At 38.1% G+C, this 10,778-nt stretch overlaps 1 protein-coding gene across 1 annotated transcript in view; it reads left to right on the top strand.

Moving 5' to 3' along the window:
- The first annotated feature begins 5,424 nt into the window (after window positions 1–5,424).
- Window positions 5,425–10,778, top strand: part of LOC123521501 (transcription factor SOX-5-like) — a 212,216-nt gene continuing 206,862 nt past the window's right edge. The window contains exon 1 of the mRNA XM_045288406.1: window positions 5,425–5,488. Coding sequence (XP_045144341.1) covers window positions 5,451–5,488 — 38 coding nt within the window. The 5' untranslated portion in view covers window positions 5,425–5,450. The remainder of the gene's footprint in view (window positions 5,489–10,778) is intronic.

Genomic DNA, 10,778 nt, shown 5'->3' with positions numbered 1-10,778 from the left:
CTGCAAACTCCCTTTTCTATCCTGCAAGGCGGGTGGTTTTGAGCTGCTGACCTTAAGGTGAGCCACCCAAAGCTTAAGGACTGCAGCAGCAGCGGGGCTGCTTTAATGTCTCACATAGAAGGCGAGAATTCTCCCACTGAAATACCATTGTTCTCATACTACTGTTCTCGAAGACAGGAGTCGTTTAGAGTGTTGTTTTCATGATTGTGCAGCAAAACTAAAGAACTGCCGGAAAGCAAACAAACAAAAACCAACAGGTGAGCATTTTCCTAATACCGCTGCGTCAGCTTCAGTCAATAAAGTGTTGATATTTCCGGCAGTAATTTGTTTTAAATTCATTGTGGTTATAACATTTGAGTTTTCTTTCTCAAAAATAACCTGCCAAATTCTATAAAACATGAACATTGTAGCTGGTTGATAGGAACATATATCAAATATCACAATGCACTCTGTACCTATGGCTGCATATTTCAAATGCACTTATTAAAGTAGAAGGTGTTTTATAATTATGTCCCAAAGTAGAAAAAAAATGTGCCCTTTTAGTATGAGGAGGGGAATAGGAGGAATGTTTGCTTGAAAATACAGATAGGAACTGGTAACACAGGAAATCCAGGGCGGATGATCCCTTCAGGACCAGTGGTGTGAGTGGCAATACTGGGAGGGTAGGGGGAGGGTGGGTGGAAAGGGGGAACCGATTACGAGGATCTACATGTGACCTCCTCCCTGGGGGACGGACAACAGAAAAGTGGATGAAGGGAGATGTCAGACAGGGCAAGATATGACAATATTATAATTTATCAATTATCAAGGGTTCATGAGGGAGGGAGGAGCGGGGAGGGAGGGGAAAAATGAGGAGCTGATGCCAGGGCTTAAGTGGAGAGCAAATGTTTTGAGAATGATGAGGGCAATGAATGTACAAATGTACTTTACACAATTGATGTATGTATGGATTGTGATAAGAGTTGTATGAGCCCCTAATAAGATGATTAAAAAAAAAGAAAGACAATATACCTAAAAAGTAGTTAAATTAGAAAACAACTTGTTTATGACATTAAAAGTCTCTGATATTCTATTTGAGAATTTCCTAGCAGTGAGCCCTAGCATATCTTATATTTCCTCAGCCTGTTTGACTCTCTTCTTATTTTTGCAATGGAAACAGCGCGAGCTCAAAAGTCTACTTCTTGAGGTTTCTTCTATTGTCCATCCCACTGCTACGACAGTATCAAGGAGAGTCATTAAATGAAAACTTGGTTTACTGATTTCTGTCATAGTCTGTGCTTTGCTTTTCTCTGAAGTATTTGTATATCTGTCTATTTATAAAATATTTATACCCTCCCCCGCCTTTTAAATGTTGTTCAGTAATGTTCCCAATATTTCCTTTTACTTGTTTGCTCATTTATTTTGACTTTAATTTTCTTGACGTTATATAGTTTGGAGGATTTAGATACTAAATGATTTATTAAAAGTTTGGCCTTATTTTTTCCCCCATTAGAGTTTGAGTGATTATTTAAACATGTAGCACTTAATACATCAGCAAACATTTAATAGATGTTCCAGGAATGCTTGTTTATTAACTTAATAAGAATCCTAAAGTGTCTCCCAATGCATATATATTAGGAAATCTAAAATCCTGCTTATAAAAATATAGTGAATATCACATTGGGATCTTAGCTTTGATGTAAAGAATACTGGATATATAACTGATTGAATTATTTAAACTTTTTCAATCATTGATAAGGAATATAGATTTATATCGCACATAAAATGTTTTAGTCATTACAACATATTTTAGTGTTTAAACATTTTACCTTTAATATGAAATGCAAATTTTGATTTATAAGTAACAGTAATTTAAGGTTAAATAATACATTGGTTGGATAACTGCGGTCATTAAATAAAATCACAATTGTCTGGGTTAGAAAAAAGTATTTTGAAACTAAAACCTTACAGAAATGTTAATTTATAATATAGAATTCAAATTAAAAAATCAGTTTTATGTATTTATTCCACTCAACTGTCAACTACAGTACTAAGTCAATGCCAGTGAGATAACATAAAATTTAATTTTTAATAACAACTACCTGATACCACGTTAGGCCATTTGAAAAATCAGTGCCATCTTGGGAGTCTCTCTCAGTAATCAATTCCAGAGGATCATTTTACTCATTATGGTGTCACAAGCGAAAGTATTACATAGAAGATCTGGGTTCAACTACCAACTCGGCCACATGCCAGCTCTGTGACTTTGAAATTCTTTAGCACAAGTTTGAACCCAGAAAACAACAACAGCAAAATGAGAGATATCCCTACCCATTCCTCTCTACTTAATATTGATGCATGAACTTCATACTACGTGCACAAAAAGCATTGTGAGTACCGAGCTCTATTAGTACAAAGTATCGCTATTCGATTTAGCAAATTCTATGTCTGGTGTCTAGTCTATTTCAAGTCATTCAGCAAAGATGATTATACAAAAGTATTTTTTCTTAACCATTTACTACTACAAGAATGTTTATAGAAATTGGTGGAGATCTTTAACATCCGCATCACTTCACATTTTCATTTGTTTTATCTTTGTGTGGCATATCCATATCCATCCATATATTGAGTGCATCTAAAAATAAAGCCCAAAGACATGAGCATTCTGCTATGAGCATCGTTTCCTTATACTGCAGTTGTCTCCAAACAAGCATACCCTTTCTTACCTGCTCTAGTGACCTTAGGGATTAGAGTTTCAGAGAAACAACCAGAGGTAGTAGCTGTAGCAAGACGGCAGCTGGGACCATATGGATCCCAGCATCCTGCCTTATGGCCATTATCTTTGTTTCTATCTTTTTGCTGCACTAGGTCTTTCTTGTGCTCTCCCTCTGTCTTCTCCTCCCTGCCTCCTCCTCTTCCTGACTCCAGCTCCCCTGGCTCCCTGTAACTTATCCTTCCTCCTTCTCTCCCTTATTGATACAAGATGAAACGAGATTCCCTAATTAGGCAATTTTTTAAAAGAGTTTTTAAGTGGATGTAAGCCACCATTACCTAACCTCACCCCCTAAAAAGAAATAAGGGATAGTAGTGGGAAAATATTATTTTGTATATATTATCAACTGGAGTGTATTCAATTATAGGCCCCTTAAGGACTTTTTTTTAAAGTAAATGCAACAATTTTCTCATTTTCTGCATAGGAATGGGTTTTTGCTGTCATAAAAAAAAAAAATTGAGAGTAACAAGAAAGAGTAGTGAGTAATATCCTTTCCCCTTCCCCAACTGCTGAAAATGAAAATCAGGTCAGCACTAAGTCATTTTTGCCACATCCCTTGTTCATAGCTTTTTCAGGGTGGGTCATAATTCTGAGTTTTGTTAGTGTCTTAACTCCATAGTGACATGTCTCAGTCGGATCCCATGTTGATTTTCTTGTGTATGTCTATTTTAAGGATGCCCAGGGACTGAACAGATCTGCTTATTGAGCTATTATCAACTTTCTCAGAAATTGTACAAGCTTGGAATGAAGAATAAATTTACTAATATTAGGGTCGTATTGATTTTGATGTTTGCAGTACGAGCATGGTGTGTCATTATATATGTCTAAAAAAGTAAACTTACTGTCTGCCTGTCGCCAGAAAAAAAAAAGTGGGACCTAATCAAACTGCTGTGGGGTCAACCCTTGTGGTTTTAAAGGCCCTTAATGTTGCCCAGCTGCAAAATAAAAGGAATTGGGAGGGGAAGTTGGAAGGAGTGGAGGGGGCTGGGGGGGAATGTGTGGAAAAGAACAGGGAGTCTGGCTTTTATTTTTTTTTTTAAGTGAGTTCAGTGCCAGCCTGGACATTGGCTGTTCAGACTATTGAGCCATTGTCTGCTCCATTTCCAGAATAGCCCCCAGTTAATCACTTCGGCTTTGAAGGGAATTTCCTCGTGGAATTCTCCACAGAAAATCTAATCAACTGACCTGCCCTCTCAACAATGGAAGGCTTTTTTTCTCCCTTTCCCTTATTGGGGCGGGCTCTGTAATGTAGCCTTTTGTGCGGCATGAACCCTCCCAGTAGGAGTGGAGAGCGTGTGTGTGTGTGTGTGTGTGTGTGTGTGTGTGTGTGTAGCATGCACACTATCTCGTCGTGGTGGTGAGTGTGTGCTTACTCCCTGACCAGATGCTGCGTTACATGGGGCAGCCACCATCTCTGCATGGGTGTCTGTGTGAGTGCCTCTCTCTGGGTGTATGTGCCTCTGTCATTTCATGTCAAAGGTACATTACCTGATTACCTTCCTTGTCTGCCAGATTTTTATCTAGATAATTGCAACTGTTGTGGAGGCTGTGCCTTAGCAGCCAGCTCAGGATCTATAAAGCCATAGTTTGTCCACCTTGTTATCTGCGGCTGCCCGGGCAGAGGAAATTAAGGAGACCACAGCCCGGGAGCGCTCCCTACCCCAGACCCCCAGCCTGCCCGCAATCCCCACCGCCTGGGCGGACTGCCTTTCTGTTTGGCATCGGAGGGGGGGGGGGGGGGGGGGGGGGGGGGGCGGCTGGTGTTGAGTGGTGTCGTGTTTGCCCCCCGTGTGTGTGCCACTGGCATGCGGTTACCTCTTCCCTCTCCGCCTCGCACGCCCGCCGCGTTGGATGGAGTTTGGAGCGGAGGAAACTTTGCTTGGGTTGCCAGGGCGTTCGCACCACTTTGTGGAAAGCACACGCTAGCAGGGAGACGGACGGAGTGAGTGACAAGTTGTTTACAGGTTTCCTTGAAGGGGCCTCTGCTATATTTCAATCTGTCAAAGTTGCTTTTCTTCCCTCAGAACAATGCCCGATTGTTGTGTGTGAGTGTGTGCGTTTCCGTGTGCGCGCCGAGATCGCCCAGAAAGGGGTGAGAAGGACTAACACTTCTTTGTGTGAAAATGCCCTTACTTTTATTTTTATTTCTTTTTTTTTTTTTTTTTTTGTGCGCGTGTGCTTGGCCAGCCCCTGCAGTTTCATCGGCATTCTCTTCTGATCAGACGTCTCTTGTAATCGGCACCCAGTGCATTTCAAAAATCCTACTGGGGTTTTCTTTTCTTTTTTGCGTGTGTGACTTTTCTGATTGCGAGGCGAGCGTGGACGGACGGGAGGAGGCGCGTTCAAGGAGTTGACTGCTCCCGTCCAGCGGCGTCTGAGAGAGCGAGCGTTCGAAGGGAGGGACGGACGGGCGCCCGGAGGTCCTCCGCTGCCGGCGGCCCGCGTGCGGCTCCCCGGCTCCGAGGAGGGGGAGCGGCCGGGCGCTGCTGGGAGTGCGCTACCCCTTTAAGAGACTGGTCAAGGAGTCCGAGGAGGGGAGGGGGGGTGAGACTGAGAGAGAGAGAGAGAGAGAGAGAGAGAGAGAGAGAGAGAGAGAGAGTCAGTCAATTGGTTTAGAAGGTTTGGACTCACTTGACAGGTTCAGTTGGAGACCGTCATAGGTGGCCGCGGTGACAAAGGGAAATTGTGCTTTTCCAGCATGCTTACTGACCCTGATTTACCTCAGGAGTTTGAAAGGTGAGTGCTGTTTTCTGGTTTTTTTTCCCCTTCCCCTCGAATATTGAAGTACAACTCTCTCATTGTACAGTAGTCTCTGAATCAATTGGAAGATGCTCCCCCCGAAACATGTTGGTTAGAGCAGCCTCGAGCTAGTGCTTCTGCAAGTCTGCGAGCTGATGTTTGCTGTGGCTTCCCAGACTCAGTTGAACTGATTTGCAGTCTGAGATTTCTATTAATGTTTGCATCTTATAACAAGAAATTAGATGAACATTAAGTCTCTCTCTCTCTCTCTCCACTTCTCACTCTCACTCTTTCTTGTATTCTCTTACTTTCTTTCCTTTGGTGTTGGCACCTCTTCTACAACCCTCTGAAGCATGTTTTTGTGCAGAGCGTTACCCTGTTTCCAGTCTCTGTCTCATGTAATTTCTGGGTGACAGAAGGTTGTGGCGGTGGGCAAAACGGAGGCTGTAAGTTCCTATTTGATCCTTCCGTAAAAGTTTGGAAGCAACACAGTAAGCACATGACCTTTTGTTGATATAAGACAGAAGTTTAAATTTAAACAAAAACTTGTTTTTACATCACTATAGTTTATTCATAGCTTGCTAGTGAAGTGTCAAAAAAAGAAAGAAAGGCAGAAAGCAAAGCAATGGGAAAGGAGGATGGTCTCTTTCTAAGTTTCAGGGATAGTTCTTTTGCGCTGTCTTAAGCTGAATTGTGATTTACTGTTTTTCCTCCCTTTGCTATAATGGGAATAAGGGTAATTAAGCTGTTCCTATTTGGAGAAATGCGTGTAATATGCTTCCATTTGATGTTGTTGCAAGTAAAGTAGGACTTGGTAGGAATGTTAGTCCTCTTCATGTCCCTCTAAGTACACACTGCAATTTAAAATTTTGAGTTCTTACCCCAACATAACTTCATTTTTGTGAACTATAAATAGAATTTTGTTTGCCATTAAAAAGAATTCAAACTTTGCATTCTGTATGATGAATAATAATAATTTAAAAAGCTAAAAAAAGGCAGGATGCATGATACCCAGGCTTTTTTTTTCTTCATTCTCATGAAAGCTACCTTCTGTATAAACATTTGTTGTATCTGACTATGCAATGCACGCTAGGTGCTAGACCAGCTGGTTAAAAATATGCTAAGTCAAGCTGTTCATCGCTCAAACGACTGAATTTGATATGAAAAGACGAAAAAAGAAAGGACAAAGATTAAAACATTCTAGAAGTGAAGCAACGGAAGAGAAAAAAAGAGTACTGAGAATGAAATAATGCTGGATAGTGGTTACACAGTAGAGAAGCCAGTATCAGATCAGAGAAGTAAAATAACCAAGAGATACACGTTCATGTTGCTTTCTCTCTCTCTTTTCCTCTTTATGGGGGGTTGGTTGGTGGGGGGTAAGGTGCATCCTCACTAGATAAATGCATTGACTGATTGAGAGTTCTTAAGAGTTTGGGATTGTTATTATTTTTAAGTTCCATATGTTAACCCTTTACGTTAGCTAGCTTTGATTTGGAGAGATAGCCTGTTTCACATGTAGACCTTAAAGTTATTTAGATTGGAGCATACGATTGCCTGATGATGCGATTTGCTAATTTAACACTATAAGTTTTCTAGGATACGCAAAGTAGCACTTAAGTGATGGTATTCTTTAATTTTAATTATATATTTTTGAAAATAAAACTCTTGAGTCTGATTTGCAAGACTGTAAGCAGATTGTTGTTATAAAAAGGTAGTTACATATTAACTGGATGTAGCCTATTTCTGTATATATGCAAGGTCCCCTGCTGTGAACTTTATTTGTATTTTTTCAATTATCTCTTTTTAAACTAAACGTTTCCCTTTCCTATTCTGATACCTAAATCTTTGAATATTGTTTTTTTTCTCCTGATGAGAATTTCATTTTTGGTCACCCGGAGGCTTACTTTTTAACTGGCTAATTAAATAATCAAATGATAGTCAACAGGAATGTTAGCATGGACAGTATATTTGGGAATATTATTAGCTAAAATAAAAATTTTAAATGCCATATGATGTAAAATTTCATAATAATTTCCCCTGTGGCTGTAATGGGTAATACATACAAAACCCCCAGTAAATCATTACTATTTGTTTACATTGAATTTCTACGAGTGAATGTATCCATCCTCACCCTCATAGAGTAAGTGCATCATGTAGACTCAGCATTAAATATTTATGCTATTTAAAAGAGAGATATGTCATGTACCCACACTATTATATATAATTAGAGATTCTCTTTTTGCCTTTTGAACTCTTTTCAACTAATATTGTATAGATAAGTGAATTGTCAAGTATTAATTTTTATTTTACTTACCAGCTAAAGATGAGTTTGTTTGTTTTTAAATTTATACTTGGTAGGAAATCTATTTACATTATGAAAAATAAAGTACCATGTTATATAGGACAAACATAAATTGCTTAGGGCTCAAGTATTATGGAAGTGTTATGTATTCTTTCAAGAAAAACATTTCACTGGTAGATTATTACCCATCTTTTACTATTCTTCCCAACCTATAAACTATTTGTAACTAAGGAACATTCAAAATTTAAATAGCTAGAATAAAAATAATTTGTATTTGTCTATAATATCAGCTCTAGAAATTAATATGATCAGTACTACATAATAATAAGCAATATTTAATCAGTTCAGAAGTAGTGACAATTTCACTGTTAAAAATGTTCGGAAGGTATAGAAAATTGAATAATGAGTCTTACAGAGCAAAAAAAGTTTAGATATTTTTATTTTCAAGCATCCTTAACATAACAGATTATGATTAATGAAATATAACATTTTCTGTTGGTAGTCAAAAGGGCAAGGTATGGTCTCAGTAATTATTTTTTTCAGGTCTATTATAGTGTATTATTTGGAGGAGACATAACTGGCACCATCGTCAAAATGTTGATAATAGTGTCATGGAGTGAACACTTGAACTTTATCAATTTTTGAAAAAGATGTCAGTAGAATTATGTATTTAACTGGAACTAAATAATTTTGAAAAATTGCTGTATGACTTTAGGAATCCCCCTTTGAGAAGATCATCTATGTATTAATTAATATACCTAGGATGGAGAGATAGTAAAATAACTGCACTGACTATCAATATATTTAATTCTGATGAATGAAAATAAGAAAATTTGGACACTTTCAAAATATTGTTTCATCTGCTTTATGTGCATAGTTGTCTAATTTGATGAATAAAACCATTTTATGTATAAGCTGCTTGTTATAATTTTTACTTGGATTATGCTAGAAACTTAATGGTATGTTTAAATTGATCACTTAGAAAGACAGTGCTGATAATGTCTAGAAAGGAAATAAAAGTTGGGATCTAAGGTAATGGGATGCAGGAGCCTATTGAATTAACAGTTTTTTAACTTCTCTCAAAACGGGTACAGACAACACACTGCCTATTTAATAGATAATTTAGAAAACACTGAAAGACTAAAAGCCTTTTATAATAAAAACATTTATTTACTTTCTCTTCCTATAAATATTTGTTGTCATGTCAACTAAAGAAATCATTTTGTCTCATTAGAAAACTTTTGTATTTTTTTACCCTGAAGAATAGCAGGTAGACCAGGTACTATGAAGAGAAAATTTGTACAATGATCATGAAAATGTACTATTATTGCGTCATAAGACTCTCCTTTTTCTGGCATTATTGTACTTACTTACAGTTTGATCATAACAGTAAGATATTCCTTACCAAGAAAAATTTATTCAGCTTAAATAGAAACTTTAAAAAAGCTATTGCAACTCATGAGTGATAAGTCCATTTAGGTTAGCAGGTAGCCCCTAGGTGTGAGGCCAATGAATGTTACCTGGGCACATTCTGGCACCTAATGGAAATGGTAATCTTGTTGGCGTCATGCTATGGTTTTAGAATGCACCGATATCAGCCTTTGCTCATTGTATTTATTTTTCACATGCTACTATGTTAATAGAAAAAAAAAAAGTTCCTGCAACTGATTACAGATTTTAATTACCATGTCCATAATTTGCAAGTTACAGGAGTTTAGGTCTTGGTTTAGAATGCAGCTTGCATGGAGCAGTGTATTCTCAATGCGTCCCTCACACTTAGCTTAGAGTGTTGTTCAGAACACTGGCAGAGACCTGATGGATCACCAATGACAATGAAGGCTTCAATGTCAGGTGGCATTGTTTACTGACCTGTGTTTAATTGGTTTCCTAGATCTTGAAATGTGTGAATATTCTTATTGTTTCACATATGGGCACATTAGTTTTCATTTCTCAGTTATAATAAATACATGATGGAATAGTTAGTTACCTCTGCTAAGGGAGCCTTTATCTATAATCTAGCTATGCAGCATACATGAGAGGCAAATCCTAAGACTTGTTCTGTTATTTCAGTACATCACTCCTCTATAGAGTTAGAAGCTATTTCAAACAGATTAAACTGATCATGCATTTAGAAAGCAAAATTGCATTTATAGGTAAAGTCTGATTTTCAATGCCTGTTCTTTCTACTAGCAAGTGTTCATCCACCTAGTGATTATGTTATAGGGGCAGATATGCATCATATAACTCGAATACCTCCCATTTTCTAGATTAAATAAGTATAACTGGTGATAGATTTTTGTTTTCTTCCATGATTTGTTATTCATTTATAAATTTAATGCAATTAATCAATTACTGGGGTACTGAATCAATCTAGGTCTACTAACTCACATACAATTCCAATATGCCAGGTTGCTGACTCAGATGAGGGAAAACAGGTTAAAAAGAGATGATTAAACATTTAACCAAAGCATGAGATAGTTTTTTTCTGTTGGAAACAACAAATGTTCAACAAGAAATGTCATGAAACATAGTGAGTGTTTCTCTCTTTCCTCAACCTTTCCTCCTTTTCCTTATGGGAATTGCTAGCATCATCGTTTGTTTGTATTAAATAGCACATTAAAATGCTATCTATGTGAGCATGACCAAGTGATATTTTTAAAGGAGGAAAAAAGTAAAGACCCCCTCCCTTCGATGTGTTTCTTTGGACATTCTTTAGAAGAATGCCTCTTATCCCTTCCTTTTAATCAGACACTGATCATGGTTTCAGAGAGGTCCTGCTTTCATGCCTTCTGACATCTGTGCGTTCTCCTGCAGTGTGGAAGCTGTTCTCATTTCTCGTTTCTCCTTGGCATCTATTTCTTCTCTTTGCTTAATCGTTGGGAGTTCATGCATCTCCTCTGGAGAGATTGTGGCGTATGGCTCTGATTGTCCAATAGGAGGGTGTTGCAGTTCTCCACACTCAGGCTCCTTTTCCCTTGGAGCCGA

The sequence above is a fragment of the Echinops telfairi genome, unplaced genomic scaffold (genome assembly GCF_000313985.2).
Source record: "Echinops telfairi isolate 266 unplaced genomic scaffold, ASM31398v2 ScPeMD7_21;HRSCAF=78, whole genome shotgun sequence".
Lineage (NCBI taxonomy): Eukaryota > Metazoa > Chordata > Mammalia > Afrosoricida > Tenrecidae > Echinops > Echinops telfairi.
Note: the sequence above shows the minus strand (reverse complement) of the source record. Positions and strands in the feature narration are given on the sequence as shown.